We start from the raw sequence: 26,801 nt of genomic DNA on the forward strand, positions 1-26,801 counted from the left end.
CAGAGGCGCGGTTACAGAAGCGAGAAGCATAGTTACAGGGTCCCTATTGGTTGTTTCAAAGAAGGCCAGGGTGAACTTGGGGTCGCATGTGTGTGGCTGATTTGGCCTTGTCCAGGCCAGCTGCTTATTCCTCAAGGCCAGGGGCCCGCCATAAAATATCAACTGTCTTACTCCCAAGGCTGCTGACCACAGTTATCTTTTTCAAGGCTGGCCATAGCTATCTCTGTCAAGGCCGGGTAGCTGGCTATGGCTGTGAACTCCTGTTTTTCTGATTCCTGCAGAATGGCGTTTCTAAGGCTAAGTTATGGGGGGGAGCATTTCATTGGCCCAAAGCCCCATGTCCTCATAATGGAGCGGGGGTCTTTCAATCCCAGACCCAGAACCCATTAAAAAGACCAAAAAACCATCTGCCCCACACCACCTCTTTGGGAATGTGGGCGTCGTATTCTTAAAATTGCTTCCTGCTGGGTATGGGCGAAGTTTTCTTTATCCTGAAAGAAAATTTTAGGTTAATTGTCAAATTCTAAGAGAGGTAACTATATCCTTCACTATCCAGTCTGTGTATAATGCCAAAGTTCAGGGTTTATCTCAAGTCCTTATTCAAGTAGTCTTTGAGACTGGATCATCTCAGCTAGTCATCTCAAAATTGCTCTGAGCACCTTGTAGTTCAAAGCTGATCTGTGGATGATGTTTGTCAGCTTAATGATATTATTATTGTCCACGTGGAATTGTTGTTGTTGTGGGGCCCCATCTTCTTTCTGGAGACTTCAGTTGATGTTAGGCCTGGCCATGATTTCCTGCAGAAAACTGATAAGAGACTCGAACACAAAAACATATATATGCAGCTAGCCTTTTTTCTAGAATTAGTTAGTACTCTATGTGACCATTCATATCTTAACAAAGTTTAAAATGTATATATATATATTAATCTTGTAAATTTTGATATAAAATTTATACTTTGAGAACAGTTTAAAGAATCAGAATAGAATCAAAGAGTTGAGATTAGTAATAGAATAGTCCCTTAATTAATTTTGCTTTTGTCCTGTACCATAGCAGAAGATGGCTCTTATTCTGGCATGATACAGGGAGTTTGCATTTTCCTTTTAACAACATGCTTGATTTTAAAGAAGGAGAGAGCCATTCTCCAACTCCAAAGTCAGCTTTAAATTTTAATTGAACTGGGACTATTAGAAAACCAAGAGTGTTAAATCTTTAGAGAAAAGCAGAAACAAACATTTAGGAAGACATAAAATTTTTTTAGATAATATATACCCATACACCGTTTCACTCTGTTTCTTGGGATAGATGATTTGTCCCTTTTCTTCAGTTGTCTCATTTGTCCAGTGTTCTTCAGATTCCTTAACCTTCATTCTCCTAAAAGACAAAAACAAAAACCTTTCCCCAAGACTAATTTTGGGGATGTTCCTTTTTGGCAAGTTATTATCTGATGAAATGAAAAGGCATGTTTTATTGATACAAGTTAGTTTAAATTGGATGTTCATGCTGGTTGATGAACTATCACCTCCTCTAATTAAGAGGTCTCTCTTGTTCAAATCGAACCTTTATCAATTTTGATGGTACCCACAGCTTATCTTCTCCTGTAGAAACAAAAGCAAAACCACGTCCCCAATGTAATACATACCCTGGTTTCCATTCTGAGGTCAGCACATCCTTAAAGTATATAGGCTGATTTAATTCTGTAGTTTTTTCTATTATCCAATGTCTCTCTGCAGCTGTTGTTCCTTTCTCATTGGCATTCAGAAAATTCAAAGTTAGAAGAGCATTATGCAGTCTATTTCTGGGGGTTTTTGTTACCCATTTCTGTTTATTTAGCATATCCTTTAGAGTTCTGTTTGATCTTTCTATAACTGCTTGACCTGTAGGATTATGTGGTATGCCTGTAATATGCTTTATATTGTAATAAGCAAAAAACTGTTTCATTTTAACAGAGACATATGATGGAGCATTGTCAGTTTTGATTTGTGCAGGTATACCCATGATGGCCATAACTTCTAGCAAATGAGTGATTACAGAATCGGCTTTTTCAGAACTCAAAGCAGTTGCCCATTGAAATCCTGAATAAGTATCGATAGTGTGGTGTACATATTTCAATTTTCCAAATTCTGCAAAGTGAAACACGTCCATCTGCCAGATTTCATTTCTCTGAGTACCCTTTGGGTTACATCCTGCTGGTAATGGCGTCTGATTGTAGAAGGAACAAGTAGGACATTTCTTTACTATTTCTTTGGCTTGTTGCCAGGTTATGGAAAAATCCTTTTTTAAACCTTTACTATTAACGTGATGTTTTTTATGAAATTCTGAGGCCTCCAGCACATTTCCTATCAATAATTTATCAATCTCTTCATTGCCTTGTGCTAGAGGGCCTGGCAGACCAGTATGGGATCGAATGTGAGTTATATATAAAGGATGATTCCTTTTCCTGATTGTATCTTGTAATTGAATAAATAGTGAAGTTAATTCTGAAGCATCAGGGATAAATTCTGCAGTCTCAATATGTAACACCACTCTTTCAGCATACTGAGAGTCAGTTACTATGTTGAGAGGTTCTGAAAAATCCATTAATACCAACAGAATAGCATACAATTCTGATTTTTGCACTGAATTATACGGACTTTGAACCACTTTACTTAAATTTTCTGATTTGTAACCTGCCTTTCCTTCTTTGTTGGCATCTGTATAAAATGTACGAACTCCAGATATGGGTTTTTGCCGTACAATTCGAGGCAAGATCCATTCAGCTCTCTTTATAAGATCAATTCTATTGCTTTTGGGATATTTGCTGTTAATTTCTCCCAAAAAATTACTGCAAGCTCTTTGCCAAGGTTCACTTTCTGTCCATAATTTTTCAATGTCCTCCTTAGTTAATGGTACGACAATTTCTGCTGGGTCTATGCCTGCTAATTGACGAAGTCTCAATTTTCCTTTGTAAATCAAGTCAGAGATTTTTTCCACATAAGTTTTTAATTTTTTATTTGGTTTATTTGGTAAAAATATCCATTCCAATATAATATCTTCCCTCTGCATTAATATTCCAGTAGGAGAACGCCTAGAAGGTAAGATAACCAAAATGCAATCCAGCTTTGGATCAATACGATTCACGTGTCCTTCATGCACTTTCTTTTCTACCAAGGCTAATTCTTTCTCAGCTTCAGGTGATAATTCTCTTGGACTATTTAAGTCCTTGTCACCTTCTAAGGTTTTGAACAAATTAGTCAGTTCATCATTTTTTACCCCAACAATAGTTCGTAGATGAGAAATATCTCCAAATAATCTTTGAAAGTCATTAAGAGTCTGTAGTCTATCTCTCCGAATTTGCACCTTTTGGGGTCTAATTTTTTGTAGCTCTATTTTATATCCTAAATAATTAATAGAATCTCCTCTTTGTATCTTTTCAGGAGCAATTTGTAATCCCCAGCGAGGCAAAATTTTCTTTACTTCTTCAAACATTATTTCTAAAGTATCTGCATTTGAGTCAGCTAGTAAAATATCGTCCATATAATGATAAATTATAGATTTAGGAAATTTTTTACGTATCACTTCCAATGGCTGTTGTACAAAATATTGGCACAGAGTTGGGCTATTCAACATTCCCTGTGGGAGGACCCTCCATTGAAATCTTTTAACCGGTTGAGAATTATTATAAGTAGGCACTGTAAAAGCAAATCTTTCTCTGTCTTTTTCTTGTAAGGGTATTGAAAAGAAACAGTCTTTTAAATCAATAACTATGAGAGGCCATCCTTTTGGTAACAGAGTAGGCAAAGGCATCCCAGATTGTAGAGAACCCATTGGCTGAATTACTTTGTTAATTGCCCTAAGGTCTGTTACCATTCTCCATTTACCAGATTTCTTTTTAATAACAAATACAGGAGAATTCCAAGGGCTGGTTGATTCTTCAATATGCTGAGCATTTAACTGTTCTTCTACCAGCTCTTCTAAAGCCTGGAGTTTCTCTGTTGTTAAAGGCCATTGCTGGACCCATACAGGCTTGTCTGTTAACCATTTTAAAGGTAGAGCTGTTGGTGTCTTTGGAAGATCATCAGTTATTGTGCCCTGTTCTTGTATAATATGGATGGCTGGTGACCACTCATTAGAACAATATCTTCTAATATTTCTCTCAGTAACATGTGCTAGTTTATGATTTGTTTCTGAGATTGGAGGGATGTTAATCTGAGTATTCCATTGTTGCAACAAGTCTCGACCCCACAGGTTCATAGTTATGTTAGCCACATATGGTTTTAATTTTCCTCTCTGTCCTTCTGGACCTATACATTCGAGCCATCTTGCACTCTGTTTCACCTGAGATAATGTCCCAATTCCTAACAGTTGAACGTTTACCTCCTGAAGAGGCCAAGTTGGATGCCAAAATTCTGGTGCAATTATGGTAACGTCCGCACCTGTGTCTACCAGACCAGACAACAAAACACCATTTATTTTTATCGTTAATTTTGGTCTTTGTTCATTAATAGAAGTTTGCCAAAAAATTTTCTTTATGTTTTCTCCTGAATTTTCTATTCTCTCTGTTTCATCATTCTGACCAGCATGATTTATTCCAATAGGCATTTGGTTATTTAATCGCTCTCCAGAGCAGGCATTTCCTCTATGGCTGCCGGAAAGGTTTGAACTGGATTTGCACTGGGGGCCTGCCTGAGGCCCCTCTGGGAGTTTCCCGAAGGCTGAGGCAAAGGATTACCCTGTCTGTCCTTTGTTGATCTACATTCGTTGGTCCAGTGTTTTCCCTTACCACACCTTCTGCACACTCCAGAAGGAAGGGGCATTCTGTTGCCATTGTTCCTTGAAGAAACATTGTTTCTGGAAATGACCTGTCTACAGTCCCTTTTCAAATGTCCTTGCTTTCCACATCCAAAACATCTAACACTCCTCAAACCTTTTGAAATTACTTCTCCTACCCATGTATCATCATGCTCATCAGCTTCAACATTAATTGTTTCTCTAATCCAATCTTCCATAGGTGCAGATCTTGCCCTTAATGGCCTGATTATTCTTTTGCATGTTGCATTCGCATTCTCAAAGGCCAAAGATTCAATTATTGCCTTACCAGCTTCTGAATCCGAGACCATTCTCTTTACTGCTGAAGCCAGTCTTTGTAAAAAATCTGTAAAAGACTCTTTTGGGCCTTGCTTCACCTTTGTAAATGACTCAGATTTTTTTCCTGGTTCCTCAACTTTGTCCCATGCATTCAAGGCTGCCGTTCGACATAAAATTAGGGTTTGGACATCATATAAACATTGTGCTTGTGCTGAAGCATATTGGCCTTCGCCCATAAGCTGATCCTGGCAAACTTGTACTCCTTTATCCCTCCATTGTTTTTCTATGTTTTTAGCCTCCTCCTTAAACCAAGTCAGAAATTGAAGTCTCTGGCTGGGTTCCAGAACACCTTGTGCGAGGTCCCGCCAGTCCTGTGGTACTATCCTATTATATGTTGACCAAGTGTTTAACATTTGCTTTACATATGGGGAATGCATGCCATAAGATACTATTGCCTCCTTAAACCTTTTTAAATCCAACATTTCAATTGGAGCCCAAGTATTTTGTGTAGCCATTTGATCAGGCATCTGCTGTACAGTTACAGGATAAATTAAGGGTGACTGTGTGAAAACAGGCTTTCTTTCTGCAACCTTATGATCCCGACTTGAAACAACTTCACTGTTAATTTCTTCTGTCTGAATTTTTAGAGGTTTAACAATTTCTTCTAACGCTGTTATCCTGGCACTTAAATTGACTATCTTTTTAAATATTAAAATGTGGATTATTATAGTGATGAGGTGCATAATTCCACCAATACTAATATTATATAGTTGTTCCATTGCCAGACTGCCTAAAATTTCGAACAAAAACCAATTTTCTTCCAATGTACACATAAAACCCATTTGTTTTTTAATGTGGAAAAAAATTCTCTTTTAGATAGTTTCCTTTAAAATATCTGATATATTATGACTTACCAAATCTGCGTAGAACAGTAGAAATCCGAGGGGATTTTCAAAGCAGCCACGTAGTGTCCCAGGTGTAAATCCAGAGAGAGAGAGAGAGAGAGAGAGAGAGAGAGAGAGAGAGAGAGAGAGAGAGGAAAGAGAGAACGCACAAGAAAGCGTAGCCGGCTAAAGCTTAAATGCAGCCACGTGTTCCCTCTTGTGCCGAGTCAAGGCTTGGGTCTGGCTTCCTTAAGCTCCGACCACGTGCGTTTACAGGCAGGGCCCTGTTCGGCAGGGCAGGTCTGAGTTGTTTGTAGCACCGGCTTTAGGCAAGCTGCTCACAGACCTAGGCCCGGGCTAGAAGTTGCTACCCGGACTAGGACGCCAGCAGCTCGGACTAAGAAGCCGATCGCCGCCGGCCGCCGTGTGCCGCCGCTGCCGCCGCCGCTGCCGCCGCGGGCTGCCTGCCGCCCTTGCGGGAAAGCGGACCTGCCGCCAAGCCAAGCAGTTTTTAATGGATTCTTGTCACGTTGGGCGCCAGATGTAGATGTAACCAACCGTATTATTAAATAAGAAACACAGAAACAATGTAAAAGAGAAAGCCGAGAAGTCAGAGCTCAGAGCTAAAATCTCACCCTTCCTCCTGCTGTCCCAGCTTCGCGAAAAGAGACCTACTTCCTGTCGGTTCGTATTTTTAAAGTATGTTGTTCTGCCTTCTCATTGGTTGTAAACCCAAACACATGACTGCCTCGTCACTGTCTGAATGTACAGCCCCCTAGGTCTTAAAGGCATATGTCTCCAATGCTGGCTGTATCCCTGAACACACAGAGATCTTATGGGATTAAAGGCGTGTGCCACCACCGCCACACTCTTGCTATGGCTCTAATAGCTCTGACCCTGAACACACAGATATCTATGGGATTAAAGGCGTGTGCCACCACCGCCACACTCTTGCTATGGCTCTAATAGCTCTGACCCCCAGACAACTTTATTTATTAACATACAATCAAATTAATATTTCAGTACAAATCAAAATAATATTTCAATACAATTAGATTACCACCACAGCTTCCTTAAGCTCCGACCACGTTCGTTGGCTTTACAGGCAGGGCCCTGTTCGGCAGGGCAGGTCTGAGTTGTTTGTAGCACCGGCTTTAGGCAAGCTGCTCACAGACCTAGGCCCGAGCTAGAAGTTGCTACCCGGACTAGGAAGCTGGCAGCTCAGACTAGGAAGCCGGCAGCTCGGACTAGGACGCCGGCAGCTCGGACTAAGACACCGGCCGCTTCCTGCCGCTTCCTCCGCCGCCTGCCACCGCCTGTCGCCCCTGCGGGAAAGCGGACCGGCCGTCAAGCCAAGCGGTTTTTAATGGATTCTTGTCACGTTGGGCGCCAGATGTAGATGTAACCAACCGTCTTATTAAATAAGAAACACAGAAACAATGTAAAAGAGAGAGCCGAGAAGTCAGAGCTCAGAGCTAAAATCTCACCCTTCCTCCTGCTGTCCCAGCTTCGCGAAAAGAGACCTACTTCCTGTCGGTTCGTATTTTTAAAGTATGTTGTTCTGCCTTCTCATTGGTTGTAAACCCAAACACATGACTGCCTCGTCACTGTCTGAATGTACAGCCCCCTAGGTCTTAAAGGCATATGTCTCCAATGCTGGCTGTATCCCTGAACACACAGAGATCTTATGGGATTAAAGGCGTGTGCCACCACCGCCACACTCTTGCTATGGCTCTAATAGCTCTGACCCTGAACACACAGATATCTATGGGATTAAAGGCGTGTGCCACCACCGCCACACTCTTGCTATGGCTCTAATAGCTCTGACTCCCAGACAACTTTATTTATTAACATACAATCAAAATAATAATTCAGTACAATTAGATTATCACCACAAAATAACACCACACTCCTACCTACAGTTAACGTATGATTTTTACGATGTTCCAGTGTTATTTCACACTTCTCAAAGAGTGTTCTTCCTACTTACAGCAATCCCTTTGTTGTACACATTTTCTTTTGGGACATCAGCCTGGCGGTGGCCATTTGTTCCACGGCCTTCTCTGCCACCTTCCTGCCTCAGGCCTGCGGGCCAGCCTGCATGGGGCCAGTGTCCCCCAGGCTGGTGTAGCACTGAGTGGTGACTTGGTGAGGTGGCTGTTTGGGCCCTACTCTGCATACTTACAACGAGAGACTTAGTAACCAGAATTTTCTGTTGGATCCTGTTAATCAGGACAAATCAGGAATCTCAATGGTTTTGTGAATTCATTTCCTGGGACCCCTGCCTGGAGCTTTCCGCTTGCACAGCACCTGGGCCCTTGCATAGACGTGACTGATACAGTCATTAGGACCCCATCCTGCTCCCACACTTTGGCCTGTGAGGAGACACAGAAGAACTTGGGTTCTTTGGTCTGAAGTAGCAGTCCTGAGGGGGCTGATGCTCCCTCTCACTCCGTCAGCAGCTGGACTTTTAAAACAGCACAGGCGTTTTATGTTTTTGTAGAATTTTCTGAACTCTCTTAATTTCTTCTGCTCAAGGTATATGTGCCTGCTTCAAGGTGTGCACGTGTACATTGTGAGTGTGTATGTATACATGTGTATATGTTTATTCATGTGTGTGTGCATGTGCATTGTGTGTATGTATGTATACGTGTGTATGTGTCCATTCATGTGTGCGCATGTACATGTGTTCATAGAGCCCTCCTACACTTACTGTTCTAGACATTGTACATCTGGTTTTCAGGGCTTTGATTTGTAAAAATCAAAGCCAGCTGAGGGCAAACGAGGTTATGTGTGCACCAGTGTCAAGTCTGCAGCAGCTGAATGGCCGCTGGCCCCTCACAGGTGAGGCAGAGTGGGGTGTGATAATGCTTGGATTTATGGTTAGGGAGACACTTAGAGCCAGCCTAGTCCTGTGGGGTTTGAGGTTGGACGTTTTGTTTGGGTTCCCCGACCTGTCTGGAGCTGTGGGTCTTCAGCCATAGACACCCTGGCTATTTCCCTCCACATCAGAGAGGACTGCCAGTGGCGTCAAAGTTCTCTTGCCTGTCTGTCTGTCTGTCTGTCTCTCTGTGTGTACTCGCGCGCGTGCGCGCGTGTATATACAGGATTCTGTATTTCCGCAGAGGCACCGGCATTCTTGCTAAGCTTGGCAGGAAGGGTTCTTGGTAGGTTGATCCTGATTGCTCAGCCAGGCTCTAAAACAACTTAGCCATGCCATATATCCTTGTCACCTTCCACCTTGTCAGGGAGTCCCTCTTCCTGGCAGTTGTCCTCCGAGAAAGCGTACAGATCAGCCCAAACATGGACCCTTGCTGTGCTGGAACAAGGTGAGAGTTGTGCGGGTGCTGCACATCCAGGAGCCATCTCTCCAGTGACGCAGCAGCACACTGTACTGAGGCTGCCATTAGGTAGTGGACTCAGTGTAGGGTGTCCACCTGCAGGTGTAGATGCACGAGCCTCAGAACCTTGGCCTTTTGAGAGTAAGAGACATCGAGGAATTCTGGATGCTGGTGATGGCATGTTTGTCATGAGTGTGCTGTGTCAGAAATATAAGCAAACTCATTTGTATCTTCTACAGTATCAGAACTTAGTAACCAACAGTAAACTCACAAGATATGACAGTTTTGTTGGCTGCAGTTTTCCGAGTAGTCCTTTCTTTAGTAGCTGGCTCAGGCAAACACAGGTTCTTTCGTATGCCTATAAATATGTTCATATGTGCATGGAGGTCAGAGGTTGATGCCAGATGTCTTCCTTACTTGCTCTCCACTGTGTTTTTTTTTTGAGACAGAGTCTCTCATTGAACCTTGAGCTTATAGATTTGACTAGACTGTTTGGCCAGTGAGCCCCTGGGGACCCCCTGTATCTGCCTCCGAGTCTTTAGATTACAGGTGCGGGCATGTGCGTGTGTTGCAGAAGTCTAAGGAGGGGTCAGATAACTAGCCCTGTAGGGTCTGCTGGAGATGCCGATGCTATTAATCAGGCTTGCTTCTGAGTCACAGGGACTTCTGGTAGTTGGTTGCCTGGTGAGCGAGCGATTTAATGCTGGGTAGATGGGAAGGGGGGAGGATTCATGAAGGGATGTGGACTGGGTAAGGTGATCCAGGGGTGGGATAGGCCATGAGCCTGGCTGAGGAGTCACGACAGTGATACCAGCTCAGCGAGAAGACCTGGTGCTGGGCAGAGTGGTACAGCAGTTTCCACCCTTGAGGCTGCAGACCACAGACAGGCCTGAGAGGATCAGTGCACCTGGCGTGGAAGCCTGGGAGTACAGTTGCCTCTGATTCTACTGTGGATACTTGCCCGGGGGTAAGCAATGCGTAGCTGCTCCCCCAAACATTCACTGACTGATGGAGCAGGTGACATCCCTCCTCTATCTTACACTAGAACTCTGTCTGGCCCCAGGAAGTATCCACGGTAAAGTGGGGTGAGCAGGGACAAGTGATATGGAAGAGTCTCTCCAAAAGATGTTGAAGTTGTTCTGGCGGAGGCCTTCACGTTTCTCTTTGTGGTCTGTTGCCCTAATGCTGGGCCCTCAGCATTATCCTGGCTACTGAGTGGGATCTTCCTTTGCTACAACACAGACATGGACCTGCTTGAGGGATGAGATCCTAGACTGACTGCCCTTCTCCCCAGCCTCTACCCTAAAGCCACAAGAAGGTTCCAAGACAGAGAATGTGTTCCACTCTAGTCACAATGGAGAATAAGGGGCAGAGGGCGGGCCTTGACTCCAGCAGGAATATGATTTAGAATGCCAGCAGGTGTGGGCTGTCTGCTTTAGGTCCTCCCCAGATGGGACAGTTAACTCACACATTTGTGCATACATATATGCATGCACATATCAATAGAAATGCACGCATATATACACATATGCACAATGCATGCACACACAGGTCACGTGTACACTTACCCATGTGCACATGGGTATTTGTTGGCTTTTGCAGAGCACAGAGAAGAGGGAGTAGGTGGGCCAAGGAGACCACATGTAGCCCTCTGGCTACTCTTTGAGGCTGGATTCATTCCTTAGTCATGGGTTGGTTGCAGCCTGGGAGCCTATAACAGATGGGGGCTTTCCGGACAACCCTAGGCCATTGTCAGCTTCTCTGCACCTCGTTTGTGCCAAGCCTGAGGTCAGCTCGTGTAGTGAGGATTTTAGTGCTCGGATGAGTCCCGTCTGAGCTGCCCTTGGGGCTGAGCCAGATACAGCCCTCCGCCACGCTCCCTTGTGCAGTATAAATTTTGCTTCTCGGAAGTGACATTATCCAGTTCCTCAAATTTATTAGCACCTGGCCTGGTCGCTGAGATGAATAGTGCTGGTTGGTTGCAAGCAGCACCAGGGGCTGAAGGGACACAGGGAGGCTGTTCGCCAAGTGCGCGCACAATTGCACAAAGGGCTGTCGAACGTTTGGCTCTGAGAGGCGCTCGCTCGGCCTCAGTGGGGCATCCACTCTGTGACTGCTGCTTCTGTGCCCTGCCTTCCCCACTCCCGTACTCATCCTGCTGGGGATGAGCTTGTGGGTCTGAGGTCAGAGGGGAACTATGGTTCTGTTGACCTGGGTGACCACCCTGAGCTGGGTGACAGGTAAAGCGGGCCTTACCATTGGTGAGTGTCCAGCACAGTCTATTGGGTGGCCAGTAGCTTATCCCTGCTCTGAGGAGCCAGGTCCCTTCCAGGAGAAGTGGGTAACAGAAGGAAGCTGTTTCTGTCAGTTGGGAAATAGGTGTGCCTAGGGCTGTGCCTTCTTCCTTGGGGAATGTCAGGAGGCCCTGGCACCTAGGAGGGGGAGCAAGTGACACCACAAGGCAGCCTGGGGTCCTGGGGGCTGTGTCAGAGTGTGTGACTTGACAGCTTTGGCCTTGCAATGTCATGGCCACATAGAGGAGAAGACGGACAGGGCCTGGAGTTAGTCGGAACTGTGCTGTGGGAAGAGAGGACTAAACGTGTCTCTAGTCTCCCTCATGTCTTTTTTCTCTGGGTAGCCCTAGATGTCCTAGAACTAGATCAGGCTGGCCTCGAACTCAGAGATCCACCTGCCCCTGCCTCCTGAGTCCTGGGATTAAAGGCCTGTGCCACCATGCCCAGCCCACCCTGTCTTTTTAAAAATTTATTTTAAACTTATTTCATTTGTACACGCATGTGGAGGTCAGAGGACAAACTTTTGGGATCTGGGTCTTTACTTCTGTGATGTTCATCCAGGGACTCAAACCCTGGTTGTTGGCTTTATGTGCTGAGCCATCTCAGTTGTGTGTGTGCATGTGAGCTTGCACACATGGGTTAGTGTTTGTGAATGTGGGTGGATGTGCCATGATACACATGTGTAGGTCAGAGGACAACCTTGGGCATTAGTCCTTGTGCCTGATCCTTTTGAAGACGTGGTCTCTCTGTTGTTATTCTGTGTGCAGGCTAGCTGGACTATGAGCTCGCTCAGTCATCAGCTTCTAGAGCCTCTCTTATCTCCACCTCTTATCTTGTCGTAGGAGTGCTGGGGTTATGGACATGTGCTGCCGTGTCTGGGCTTAGGTGGCAAGACCTTAGGCTCTGAAGATCTGAACTCAGGTCATTATGCTTGCATGGCAGACCTTTACCTACTGAGACATCTCCCAGACCCCAACTATAAGTCTTGATCTTATCTCATCACAGTCTCCGCTGTGTCCTAGCCCTCGGGGTTGTGGTAGCAGCTTGAGAAGTCAGTCCAGGTGTGGAGGGGAAGCTAGCCAGCACTGGGTGCAGGGGTGGCACCAGGGGCCTTTCTCTCTCCACCTGTAGGACGTCATCACCCATGGAAAGGGGAGGGTGCTGCATCTGCATCTAGACCAGGTCAAGCAGCGTCTGGGAGTTTCCTTTCAGCCCTCTGCAGAATGTCTTGGGAAGGTTTGATATCCAACTTGGCCAGGCACTGTAGCTGGCTGTGAGGCGCTAATGCAAATTCTGAGTCGTGTCTCTAGGAGTTCAAGCCCTGTGAGGGGCCGCTTGGCCACAGCTGGGGTTCCTCTTCCCTTCCCAGTGTCTTTGGCTGGTTGGGGGGGTTCAGGACTGGTGCGTGTTTGTGATGATTGATGGTCCTCTAGTTCAAGAAAAGCCTCCCTGAGGCCTGGCCATGCAAAGCGAAAGGGAAGGGATGGGGAAGGGGGACACGGAGGGAAAGGAGAGGAAACTACAAATAATGGCCAGAAGTTGCCTTACGTTTAACACACTGTGGTGTAAACACAGCCACATGCGTGAGTGGGAGAGACCGGGCCAGGTGTCACTTTTGCGCTGTGTGTGCATGTGTGCACACGTGTGAACAGCATTACAGCAAATACGGGTTGGTCCCTTTGGGTACATTTCACTCATTGGGTCTTTTTTCCTTCTGATACTAGAGGTTGAACCAGAGCCTTGTGCATGCAAAGCACATGTTCTGCCTCGGAGCTATAGATCCTCAACCCTCTCCCATGTCTTTCTCTTGTAGTCATGAGCATCCTTTACCAGAACATGCTGGGCTTCACCACTTTTCTCCATCTCTCTGAATTCTGGAGTGTGGGGTCTAAGGGAAGGAAGGAGTCCTCCAGACCTCGGAGCCCAGGGGACCATTGTACAGGCCCAGAGTGGTGGCTTTGCTGTGTATGTGTAGAAAAAGAAGGCAGGCAGTGGGGCCGAGAGACCGTGGGCAGGCATCGGGCCTGACAGGAGACAGGGAGCCTGGGTTCTGCTCCGAGTTCAGCTGGTGCAAGACCAGAACACCCGGGAGTTGAGTGGAAGGGAGGCCTCCGCCGAGGAGACGACTGTTCCCCGGTGTTACAGAAATGGGGCCGAGAGGGCAGAGAACGGAGGACCGGCCACAAGCTCTGCCAGTCAGTCTCATTTCAGCGCAGGGAAATCATTGTCTTATTCTGGGCCACTTTCTTTAGTGGCTGTCTTCGTCATTTCTGTTTAGTGATTTAAGTTCTGTTAAGTGATTTAAACACTTTTCTTGAACAAAGTCTCATTACATAATTCAGGCTCATATCAAATACACAATCCTCCTGTCTCAGCCTCCCTAGTGCTGGGATAGCAGGTGTGTGTGCATCAGGCCTGACTTAAATAATTTTTTTCTCCTGAGATGTTTTCTGTCACCCCAGGGCCCTGGGCCTATCTTTTCCTCTCATCTGGGATTCTTATGAGAATAGGATAATAATCGTGGAGGGTGAGCTAAGTGGGCACAGCCCCGGTGGCCTGGCTTTTGCTCTCTCTGGCTGTAGTCCTAAAGGTTCTTACATAGAAATTTGATGAGCTGGCTACTGCTTGGGGTGGAAGAGTTCAGATTAGGGACTCGGCCCTGGGGGTCATCCCCGTGGCATCCTGCCCTGTCGGAACAAGGTTACCAGGTACTGTGTCTCCTCCAGCAGTTACCACTTCCTCATGTTCCTGGCACCTCTCTCTCCTGCAGAGGTCAGACCCACAGCTGCTGGCCCAGTTCTACTACGCCGATGAGGAGCTGAACCAGGTGGCTGCAGAACTGGACAGCCTGGATGGGCGGAAGGAGCCCCAGCGCTGCACGCTGCTTGTCAGCCAGTTCCGCTCCTGCCAGGTGAGCGGGCAGGTGGGGGCATTGGGGTGTGTGTCTTTATCCTGGGGGGGGGCGGTCTTGGGGGGAGATTCTTGCGCGGGTAAGTGTAACCAAGGATGGATGCTGTGACCTGTCCTTGGTAAGCGTGTGCCTTGCCACCTGATCACACTCCGTAGGGATGTGATCAGGGCCCTGGAGATAGTGAAGGAGCTAGACCCCAGAGGAGTGTACTCTTGGGCAGGATGATCAGTGGGGGCTAGGTTGCAAGTGCTAACTGTACAGGACACTTTGGAAGAGCAGCCGCCGCCGCCGAGGGCCAGAGTGAGGTAGGGAGCAGCTGGCTTGGGAAGGGAGGTACTTGCTCTGGCTGCTCTGGGTAATGTGTGCAGAGCTAGTGGGGGACGAGACTGCACTCGGCTGCTGACTCATGGCGCTGTGAGCTTTTGCTGCATAATTCAGAAACAGCCCTGGAAGCTGCTACTAAAAATACCTTGCCAGCAGCATTTTCTTCCACTGCAGCAAACGTTCACGAGGCGTTTCCAGCAGGGGCAAAGTTTTGTCAAGTGACAAGCACAGTCTTTCGAAAAGTTCAGGAACCTTCTTTGTGTGTTTTGCCTACGCCTTCTTGCTGGGTCCTCTCTCTGTTCTGGGAGGTGGGGCTGGCGCATGCTCACTCAACAGAGAGCCAACCCTTTACTGGACCTCAGGGCCTTTCTGCATGTGGTCTCCACAAAGTCGCCAAGGTGATCACACTCCAGGCTGCCTCCAGGCGGTCATTCCCTCATGATCTTGTCTGTGGCCTGTTCCCATGGAGCTCCAGTGTAGGGCCCTGTCTGCGTCATGATCTTTGGACTCTGTGGCTCTAAGCTGTTGAACACAGCCTCCACCCACCATGTGTCTGTTTGGGTGTTCCAATAGATGCCCTAGGCTCCTTCAGGGCCAGCCTCTCTGCTTCCGGGAGCTCCTGCTAGAAACAGCTCCTGAGAGGGCAACAGTCACTAGGGAGCCACCTGCAAAGGTGAGAAGCTCCACAGGAGAGATGATCAGAGGGGCTGAAGGCTCCTCCTCCCTGCTCCCGTCTGTTGGGAAGGGGGACAGGTGTGTTCACTTTGGGAGATGGCCGTGGCCACCTTAATGGCTCACCCTGAGTTAGGTGTATATTGATGTCAGTGACAAAGTATTATTTTAGGTAGGCTGGGGAAAGGGATGTCAAGCTGGTGGTCCCTTCTTAGGTCAAGGGTCAGGGCTCATCACAGTGAGTCTTATACTGTGAGAAGGGTCTGAGGAAAACACTTAGGTCCAGGCTGTGTCTTAAGGACACACCTCTCTCCTCTTCTTGGCCCCTCTATGGCCATGCTATCTGTGTTCACTCAGTTTCTCCCCTGCCCCAATCCAGACGTGTACCACAGTGCTTCTCAGCCCAACTAGGACCTGTTAGCTGGCTGAGGCCCAGCCAGCATTGCAGCTGGGGTCTCCAGTTCCCATCCTCGGCACCTCATGCAAGTTCTGCCCACGAACCCAGAATTCCATGTTTCCTCATGGTGTTCCAACTGGCACTCTTTCGTCGAGTTTAGTCTGGGTGCCTGGTGTGCTGCTCTGTAGGGAGCTCTTGTGACCTGAGGCCTTCCCGAGGGAATGCAGGTCACACCGCGCTGTTCTTCCTGCTCTCTGACCTCCATTCTGACAAGGTCCCTCGCCACTCCTGACAGTAGAAACAGGACTCTGCCCTACCACATGGGTGTGCTCAGCTCAGTGGTTCTAATGCTTCCTGAAGACGGTGTCAGAATTCAGGTGAGTGCTGCCTGTACCTGTGATGTTGATGATAAAGGAGGCAGCGGGCTGGGGAGATGGCTCAGTGGTTAAGAGCACAGACTGCTCTTCCAGAGGACCCGGGTTCAATTCCCAGCACTCACATGGCAGCTTACAGCTGTCTGTAACTCCAGTTCCAGGGGATCTGATGCCCTTATACATACAGACATATATGCAGGCAAAATCACCAGTGCACATGAAATAAAAATTAAAAACAAAAACAAACAAAAAACATTGGCCTGATAAAGGAGGCAGGTGTAACGTGTGAAGAGTGCTCAGGGTAACATCTGGACATGGCCTGAGCAGGGCACTCCTGTCTCTGTGGAGTTGGAAAATGGTACCATGCTACCATCCTAGACTGCCAGTGAGTTTGCCAACCCATCAGCCTTCGAACCCCATCTGTCCTTTGGTTTTATGGAGGTTTCATGCACAGCTGTGGTTGATGCCTTCTCCTCCCCTCAGAGTTTGAGGATAAAGTTGAAAAATCTAGGCCTGTGCCCTATAGTGGCTAGTTCCATCTTGAAGCTTCTCAGAGCCTGGCTGCCTGCCATCTCATTAACAGGCAAAGACTATTTATTACCTCTGAGACTGCAAGGGTTTTAGGAATTGTATATCAGGAAACTGAAAGAAGAACACACACACACATACACATATACGCACATGCACACACATACACACGCGTGCGCGCACGCGCGCACCCACACCCCCCCCACACACACACATTACAGTTTTGAGCTGGGGGGTGGGATCTGTCTATGTTGCTTAAGCTGGCCTTGAACTCTTGAGATGAAGAGATACTTCTGCCTCAGCAAGTAGCTGGACTGTGCCTGGTTCCCAGATGCATTTCATGGATCATTTTCTAATTCATTTACTACTTTTGACATTGTTCTTTTAGGGTCTACTGCTAGATATTGTATAAATGTTTTCTGCAAAAAAAAAAAGTTTTGTGCTTCCTTTTTAAAAAGATTTATTTTTATTAGATTGTGTGTATGCATGTGTAACTGTGTGTGGGTATGTGCAAAGGAGTACAGGTGCCTGTGCAGCCCAGGAGAAGGTGGCAGATCCCCCTGGAGCTGGAGCTCCAGGCAACTGTGAGCTGCCTCGTGAGGGTGCAGAGACTTGAACTCGGTTTCTCTGTAAGAGCAGTATGTACTCTTAACTTCTGAGCCATCTCTTCACCCCCGGCTTTCTACTTCTCTCTTCATTAGCTGCCTTCATTTTGTATTGTATGCTGTGCCCTGTTCCCTGAGACCTTCCTGGAGTTCCAGTCCAGTGCTCGGCATACATGATGAACAGACTTGTTCTTACCTTGGGAGAGACAGTGGTCAGTCCTTTATCATCAGGCATGTGAACTGTAGGATTTCTGCAGACCCCCTTTATCATGCCAAGGAAGTCGCCTTCTATTTATAGCTTGCTGAGGGCTCTTATCAGGAATGGATGTTGGAGTTTTGTCAAATACTTTCTTTGTGACTATTGGGATAATCAAGTTTCTTATTATGTTAAATGATATTAAATACTTTTACATAGTAAATACTAACTGTTTCCATTATTATTCTTGCCATTGCCCAGCATCAGCTGCAGGCAGTTGCTGTGAGGGCAGAGCTCTGTTTGTAACATCCACTAGTTCACCCCAGTACCTAGCCCATAGGGAGCATTCAGTTTATCATTGAAAAAGGAGTGCCGAGTGACTGACCTAAAATGCTGCCTTTTCCTCCTCTTCCTTCTGCCTCTTCATGTGTTTTTTGCGATGGAGTCTTTTTTTTTTTTTTTTTTTTTTTTCAAGACAGGGTTTCTCTGTGTAGCTTTGCGCCTTTCCTGGATCTCACTCTGTAGATCAGGCTGGCCTCGAACTCACAGAGATCCACCTGCCTCTGCCTCCCAAGTGCTGGGATTAAAGGTGAGCGCCACCACCGCCCGGCTGCGATGGAGTCTTGCCTAGTCAGGTTGGGCTTGAACTCATAATCCTCTTGTCTCAGCCCCGTAAGTATAGCTGTGCACCACCACGTCCGCTGTTTTCTTCTTTACTAATCTGCCTTATCCATCATTTACTTTCTGATACTAATCAGGGCATCATCACACAAATGATGGAAAGCTGTGTCAAACTGCTCAAAGTTTGAATACCGTGCCGGTACATACACTCGGGTTTCTCACCGTTTCTGTATCTAGAGGAGGGAGGGAAACTGTGGTTGGTATGTAAAATAAATAAATAAAAATAATAAAAGAAGAAATTTCTCCTCCATGTCAGCATAAATTGTGTAGTCGTGTGAGTATCTGTAGGCTGTGTACCAATGTCTTCTCTCCTGCCCACTGTGTCTCCTCCTTCAGAGTGTGTTGGTAGAGCTTTGTCAGTTTTATTCATCATCTCAACTGAACTGTGTTTGGCTTTGTTGATTTTCTCTTTCACAGGACTCTTTACCTCTTAACACGCGTCATCATTAACGTGCATGCGTGCGTGCGCGTGTGCGTGTGCGTGTGCGTGTGCGTGTGTGTGTGCGCGTGCGTGTGTGCGTGTAGAGAGAATACACCTCTCCCTAATGACTTACTCCTCTGGTGAGGCTCTACTCCTTGATTTGCACAACTTCCCCAAATAGCTCTCCGGGGCTGGGAGCCCAGCGGGAGATCTCTCACATTCAACCCTTCACACTTAGCTCCTCAGAGGGTGTGTCTTGTGTTTAAAGGTGTTAGGCGGAGCAGGGCTGTGTGAGCAGTGTTAGTCCGGGTCACCCTCTCTTCACCATGGTGAGACAGGGTGCTCCCTGTTGCTCTGAGATGTCAGAGATCTCCGCCAGCACAGTGAGAGCTCACTGCTCACGAGCTTGTGTTGTTAGGTCGGCGCTGTGGGGTACCTCCCGTCAGCATCCCTCTCTTTGTGTGTCTCTTTCCTCTGCTGCTCTGCCCTTGAGATTCCAGCTGCCTTGGTCCCACTGGCTGCTGTATCCCTGTGCATGCCTTGTTATCTGCTGTCTCAGGGTCACTGCCCATCCCCATCCGTCCCTGAGAGCCATCGTTTCCTCTGCTATTGGGTGTAGAGCAAATTTGGTTCTGGCCACACCATCTTGGCTGGGCTCAGAGTTTCCAGTCAAGGACTGGGGAGATGGCTTAGTGGGTAAGAGCGTTTGCTATACAAATATGAAGATCCGTGTTCAAATCCCCAATAGTCACATGAAAAAATGGATGATCTGTACACATGTTGGTACACCAGTGCTGTAGGCAGGGTGTGGGGTGTGGGTGCAGGAATAGAGGCTCTCCAGGACTTGCTAGGTGGTCAGCCTAGCTTCAGGTTCAGTGAGAGACCCTCTTTCAAGAGAATAACTCAGCGAATGATAGTTATTATAGAGGCCATCCTCCTCTGGTCTCTGCATGTGTGACTAGGTGGGAACACACACACACACACACACACACACACACACACACACAGTGGATATGGTGGGAACACACACACACACATACAGAGTGGATATGGTGGAAACACACACATACACACACACACACACACACAGTGGATATGGTGGGAACACACACACACACACATACAGAGTGGATATGGTGGAAACACACACATACACACACACACACACACACACACACACACACACACACACACACACACACACACACACACTAGATACAGTGTTACAATGCAGGAGGCAGAGATAGGAAGATTCCTGCAAGTTCCTGGCCAGCCCAGACTATAAAATGAGACATGTGTCAAACAAAACAAAGATGCAACTGTCTATGGAAGGTCCCAAGTTTTACAAACTGTAACATATGCAGACTCAGAGCTGCCATGGAACTGAGGTCTCCATTTTGTTGCTGAGGATCAGAAAAGCCAGGTGCCATGCCATAGTCAAGTTGACAGCCATGGGGTGGCCTTTGTATTGACAGACAGGTACTGTGACGCCTTTTTCTGGCCCCAGAGCAGGCAGGAGGCTTACTGCTTAGTGAAGGAGCAAGGTCTGAAAGAGCTGACCCAACAGACTTTCCTTATCTGGTCCTAAGATTTTGTGCCCCTGATCCTATGAGAAAACTGAGGTTCAGACAGGACAAGGGTCTCCAGCTGGTCATCACTGGGGCTGAGGGACCCTTTTACTCATACATGGGATGTTAACTCTGTTGTAGAAACTGACATCCATCCCGACTCTGGGGAGATTTTCACACAGTGAAAGGGCCGGTTTCACACAGTGGCCCTCAGCAATGTCACTGCCTGGAAGTAGACACACCAAGGATAGCCTAGGCTTGTAATGTGAATTATAATGATGCAGAAACAGACAGTGAAAGTCTTGTTTATATGTGTGTGCGTGTGCCTGTGTGTGCATGTGGTACCTGTGTGGGCAGGTCTGAAGGCCAGCAGTACCCAGTTGCTTTCCACCTTATTTTTTGAGGTAAGGTCTCTCACTGAAACTGCAAGTCCCCAGGGGCTTCCTGTCTCCACCCCTCCCCCAGTGCTGAGGTCACAGATGTACTACTGTATCCTTTTCTTAAGAGTAGGTGCTGGGGATCCAAACTCAGGGCCTTATATTTGCGCATCAAGCAATGTATCTGCTGAGCTGTCTCCCCAGTCCCTAGAGACAAGTTTTCATAGAACCCCACTGACCTAGTGTCCAAGAGAAAGTGGGTGAGTGTGCAGAGGCACCTGGGGGAGCCCTGACATGCAGGGGCAGGCAGGAGGGAAATTGTCGTCTTTCTATCAAGAGGTTCAGTTGTTGCAAAGAGTGATATGAAATCTACTTCTCAGTCAAATCACAGGACTGTGTTCCAGCAACAGGCCACTAGGGGACACATTGGTATCGTCCCAGGAGGGAATGGTTGTAGGCATTTCCCTCTGAGCCTTCTGTGGTGAGGCAGGATGTGCTGCCAATCACTTGTGTAGTTCTGGTGAGCAGTCTTTCTTTCTGTTTCAGGACAATGTGTTAAACATCATTAATCAGATCATGGAGGAGTGCATCCCTCAGGACCGTGCCCCTCGGGATTTCTGCGTCAAGTTTCCTGAGGAGATCCGGCATGACAACTTGGCTGGCCAGTTGTGGTTCGGGGCTGAGGTAGTGGGCAGCGGCTGGGATTCCCGGTCCTGACATTGAGCACCCTTTTCCAGCCATGTCCCTGTGAATCCGCCCACAGACACCTGCAGACACAGATGCCCCTGTGTCCTCCAAGGGTTCTGTCTGTCCTTTGTTTACAGAAGGTGTGGCCTGAACTTCCTTGGCCACCAAGCCCCTTGGAACATCAGGGAGAGCCATGGCCCTGCTCTCCCCAACACTGCTGGTGTAGATGAGGGTTCTCGAGTGACTGATTGTTAGGAGTTTCTCAGATTCCCCAGGCATCCAGGGTCCTGTCACTGCACCTCAGTTCCAGTGTGAGCGTAGTTCTCACCCGCCCACCGCAATGGCAGCTAAGGGGGCACTCGTCAGAGAAACTCACTCCACATCTCCCTGTAGCTTATCTTCCAGTGAGACATGAGGAAGGTGCCTTCCCCAGTGGGGTAGCAGGACCACTGTTCCCCCTGTCTGGGGACTTCCTGTACCTCTCAAAAAAGTTAAAACCCAAGCTTATCTCCCTTGTCCATGTTCTCAAAACACTGGGGATCCGGGGCTATGACGGCAGCCTGTCATCTGTCATCCCTCTGTGTTGTCCCTAACACCCCTCCCCATGGAACCCGGGATCTTGTCTGCCTTATGCTCCATCTTCTCTCATCTTTCCATCCCCCTGTACTACTCCATGTCTCTCTTCCGAACCATCGGGCTGGGTCCTCCCTGAGGTTCCTGTTGGTCTGGTGGCCACAGCAGGTTGTCCCCTCCTAGCTTTGGTATTCACTCTGTATGGTGCGGCCCAGGGCAGCGGCTCCTGTGAGGACATGTGGAAGGGGCCAGGTCTCGCTCCATTACTTGGGCTGATGTGTGTGTACTGGGAGTGCTGTTGAGGCTTGAAGCCTGCAGTTCAAGGCTCCCCTGCAGGACAGACCTGGGAAATCAGTGATCGCTTCCCTCAGCTGACCGGAAATTGCTTCTTGTCCTGATTAATGCTGATGGGTTGCCTGGTGGTTTGGTTCTGCCCTGAACTGGTGAGGGCCAGCTAGTTGACTGAGCGTCTATACCAGAAGAAGCCAACTGGGGGCTGTGTGTACTCTTTGGTCCCGACCTTGAGAGCAGTAGGCAGACTTCCTATGTTTCTGAGCACAGCCTGGGTCTCTCAGAGATATGGGGGGTTGAGGGTTCATGGAGGCCTCTTCACCAAACAGGAGTGGGGTGCTTTTTTAGTGGATGATTATGGATATTAGAGGAGATCATGTTCCTTTTAGTATTAGATGTATGTGTGCAACAGGCATCTGTGACTTCCCATAAAGTTCATGGTCTGCAGGGTGGCTGGACCCTTGCTGCTGTCTTGTTCCAGGACACAACCCTGAGTGTGACCTCTAGATGCTCTTGGCTTCCAACGGTCACCCTGGACCAGGAGGCAATAAGAGTCACATCATTGGTTTCCCCTGCATTGAGTCTGCACTGGGCACTGAGGCCTTGGGGTGCACAGGGTCAGTTTCCCTGAGGACATGCAACTTCTAAGAGCACAGGCCACCCTTAAGCATATTCTCCTGCCCACAGTGCCTGGCAGCTGGCTCCATCATCATGAATCGTGAGCTCGAGAGCATGGCTATGCGGCCCCTGGCCAAGGAGCTGACTCGCAGCCTGGAGGATGTGCGGGGCACTCTCCGTGACCAGGCACTACGAGACCTCAACACCTACACGGAGAAGATGCGGGAGGCACTGAGGCATTTTGATGTTCTATTTGCTGAGTTCGAGCTCAGGTGACCTTGAGGGCCCTATGGAGGTGCTTTAGACATTTGGAATCAGGGCTTTTGCTCATGAATTTGGGGTGCCAGCTCTTTGGGGGCACATTTTGATGTTTCCATGTAGACAATGATGAGGGAGGAGTTGGGTGGCTAGCCCCTGGGGAGCTTTGTGGGTGGGGTTGAGGGAGCCTTCGAGGGAAGAGGGAGAGCAGAGGTCATGCACTTCACTGTTGCTTTGGCAGTCACAACCCCTGGGGGAGAGGTCTGAGGAGAGGCCTAAGGGAGAGGCCTACTGTGCTCTGTGCACCAACTTTGTGATGCTTGCAGACAGGAAATCCATGCCTTCAGTGGCCTCTGTTAATAAAGATTGATGGTAGGATACCATGATTGGCCTCTAGAAGGAGGTATTCTCTGAAGTCCGAGTGCAGACAATTGAGTATTATTTTCTTGTGTCTCATAGCAGGAAAAAAAAAATATAAAGTTGATAGTTTAGGAGGCATGAAAATGTTCTTACCTAGGATCAGGTAGATAAATATCCCCCAGCTTTTCAGCAAATATCCTTTGGGTCCTGTGTACATGTGGGACCACTCCTGGGCAGCTGAGATACATAGGGCCTGACTTTGCACTCTGTGGGGGGCGGGGGGGGGGCTCCCAGGTGCCTGCTCCCCATTCTTGGATTCATATATCCTGATGTATTGCTTCCTCACATGGGGTGGTTTCATGGCAGTCAAGGCTGGGCTGGAACAGGACTGGGGGTCTGAAGAAATGTCACATAAAGCCTGGGTTAGCAGGAGCTCTGCCTTAATTTATCCCTGTAAAGCTGGGAGCTGTGTATTTATGAAACCAACAGCATGGGGTAGCGGTAGATCAAGGGCTGTGGTTTTGATTTAACGTTCCTGTTTGGGGAGGGCCTGGGGGGCTGGGGAACACAGGTCTGACAGCCTCTGTGTTACAGCTATGTCTCGGCCATGGTGCCTGTGAAGTCCCCCCGAGAGTACTATGTGCAGCAGGAGGTCATCGTGCTGTTCTGCGAGACAGTGGAGAGGTGAGGGCAGGCTGTTCAGGGTGGCAGCTTGTCGGGGACACCCAGGTGGGAAGACAGCGGCCTGCTGCTTTCCTTACCCATCATGCTTCCTGGTACGCAGAAGGCAGAGCCCTCGCTCACTGGCGCCCCAGGTTCCCTCTGCTCTGGGCCGAAAGGGCAGGTGCCATTAGTGGAGTCATGTAGCAGACAGACAGAGAAGTCTCTCCCTGAACAGGCAGCTGCTGTCTAGACCCCCACCACACACACATCCCCTCGTTCCCTCACCCCCCTGCCTCCCTCACCTCTCTGCCTCTGCTGCTCACCTCAGAGTCTCTGTGGGCCCCTGAGGGCTCAGCCCCGGTCACCATGGGTAGATCATCGCTGCTTCCATCAGGCATTGTTTGGCCATTCAAAGTCAGATTCTTCAAATAGAGTCTGGGGCCAAGATTCACCTCAGAGTGTTGACAGGGGTGCTAGTTTTGAAACTGACGAAATCACACCACGAGCTGTTATTTTTAAAAGGCAGATCATTCGCCGTTTATGCTTTCAGAAGTGTTTCAAATTGCCAGAAAACAGGGTGACAGAAAATACATTTTGCTTTGAAGTCCTGACGGTGCCGCACCTGCTTATGGGGTGTTATGTTGGGAAAGCCACCTGCTTACAGTGCGGGGAGGGAGCTAACCTCGATTCCCAAGGGGTCCAGATTGGGGAATATGTTTGTCCCGCGTTTGTGCTTGGCCCTTGAATTGTCTCGGCTTCACGCTTAGGCAAAGCGCTGGTAATGACAGACACTGACAGAATGACAGGTATCTTCACACACGTCACCCACCGCCTGCCCTTCCATTCTCTTCTGGACAGAAGTGGGACAGGCAGGAAAAAGACTGAGCTTTGGCCTTTCTCCTGGGGCTTTCCAAGCAAAGCATGGCCTTGTCCTCCATGTGTGACTGATGTGGTACAGGCCACCCTCCTCACCTGCCTGTCCCCTGGGAATGCTAGAGAAGGCTGGGTGCTCTGCTCCCAATCCTTGGAGTCTACCTACAGATACCCCCTCACTCCCCTCTCCCTCTGCCAGAGCCTTGGATTTCGGGTATCTGACCCAGGACATGATTGATGACTACGAACCTGCCCTCATGTTCACCATTCCTCGGCTGGCCATTGTGTGGTGAGTGCCCTCTGCTTCCCGGGTCCTGATAATGGTCCTCACACCCTACAGACTCTGCTCTGGTCAACCCCTGGCAGTCCCCAGTCCGGTCTCCTCTTCTCCCTCAGCAGATGAGGAGCCAAGTGTTCAGAGAACTTCCTGCTTCCCCTGTTGGGGGCGATGGGAACTCCTATTACAGACCCTGAGATGGTGAGCCCTGCCACCTGGTGCTGGAGAGGTGAGGTGGACCCATACACCATGCAGGGTCTCTGGTACAGAGTAACCATGCAGGGCTGTGGGAGGCAGGCTCTGTGGTGACAGGAAGATGAGGGGCCCCAGTTCCCAAAGGAGAATAAGGTTAGTTTAAGTGAGTAGTTTCTGGCCTGCAGGGACATGGAGCCCGTTAGGTTCAGGTGAGCTGTGGCCTAGCTGGCTAAATAGAAGCCCTGGTGGAGACCCTTTCCCACTAGAATGGTAGAACAGATCTGGGGAGAACAAGGAACTCACAGGTCAGCCTTTGGAGTCTTGTGGGCTTCAAGGTGTCAAGATAGCATGCAGGATTTGGGGCTTTCCATAACTCAAAGATGATATGCTCAATCACTTACTGGACATTCTGGGTGTCTGGGGCCACAGCTGTTGGAGTTTGTTCCACCCCTGTGCTCCATCTTTCTGCTGGGTGAGTGTCCGTGGGGTTGGGGAGCTTGGTGGAGGCTGGCCGGGTTTGCAGTCTGGGAGACGGCCTGCAGGAGCATAGCTGGACTGAGAGTGGGGGTGGGGAGTCCTGTAGGGAGAAGAAGAGGGCCCAGAGGCCAGGATGGGTCCAGGTCTAGGCCATGGAGAGGTTGGTTTCACAGAGGGACCTCAGGGAACCTAGAGGAACCTGAAGATGCTGTCCCAGGGAAGTGGGACACAGTGGTGGCATGGTGCTTCAGGACAGTCAGTGTTCTGGGCCTTTGCATGGGCAAGTGCTGTGGCAGGCGTCCGGAGCAGCAGCGCAGGGGGCCGGGGCCAAAGCAGACACTCCTCGCCAGGCTTCTGGCTTGTGTGTCTTAGATGTCTTCAGGCTGATGTTGAGCACCGTCGGGTGTTTCCAGAACCCTCTAATGGCCCAGCATCTCTGGCCCCCTTCTGCATATGCTCCCCCTTTCCTTAGAGAGTTCTCTTCCTTCTCTTCAGCATACCCAAAGGATCACATCACACTCCAGGGATGCCCCCTTTAAAATGCCCTTCATCAGCAGAATCGGGGAGCGTCATGCCTTCTGAGGATGTTGAGCTAGGGGACTGGAAATCCCTGGTAGCCCACATGAAGTGGGCTGGAGTGGCCCTTCCTAGGAGGACCTGTCCTGACTCACAGGTGTCTCTATGGTTCATTAAGAGGAAATGGTCCACTTATTTGGTCCTTACCTCTTTTGTCAATGTCTGAAAAATAAAACGGAAAACTTTTGGAGTCTAGATCTTGTTTGTGCTGACCAGTGTGGGTCTGAGTCTTTAAGAACAGGCACTTACCCTTATCTCAATGGGCACGCACCTCTGAGAATGGATACTGTAACACAGAAAACCCTGCCCCTCT

The 26,801-nt window shown here is 48.4% G+C and overlaps 1 protein-coding gene across 4 annotated transcripts in view; it reads left to right on the forward strand.

Annotated features, from left to right (window-relative positions):
* The window catches only part of Zfyve28 (zinc finger FYVE-type containing 28), a 120,589-nt gene that overhangs the window by 53,917 nt on the left and 39,871 nt on the right, over positions 1-26,801 (forward strand). For 3 of the 4 annotated variants that reach the window (XM_042285799.2, XM_042285800.2, XM_042285798.2), the window contains exons 2-6: positions 14,357-14,497; positions 21,187-21,324; positions 22,879-23,081; positions 24,022-24,111; positions 25,163-25,252. In XM_042285799.2, the coding sequence (XP_042141733.1) occupies positions 14,357-14,497; positions 21,187-21,324; positions 22,879-23,081; positions 24,022-24,111; positions 25,163-25,252 (662 nt within the window). Of the gene's footprint in view, positions 1-14,356; positions 14,498-21,186; positions 21,325-22,878; positions 23,082-24,021; positions 24,112-25,162; positions 25,253-25,362; positions 25,425-26,801 lie in introns of those variants that run through there. The other variant, XM_042285805.2, reaches the window with a different exon arrangement.

Source organism: Peromyscus maniculatus, chromosome 10, assembly GCF_049852395.1.
Source record: "Peromyscus maniculatus bairdii isolate BWxNUB_F1_BW_parent chromosome 10, HU_Pman_BW_mat_3.1, whole genome shotgun sequence".
NCBI lineage: Eukaryota > Metazoa > Chordata > Mammalia > Rodentia > Cricetidae > Peromyscus > Peromyscus maniculatus.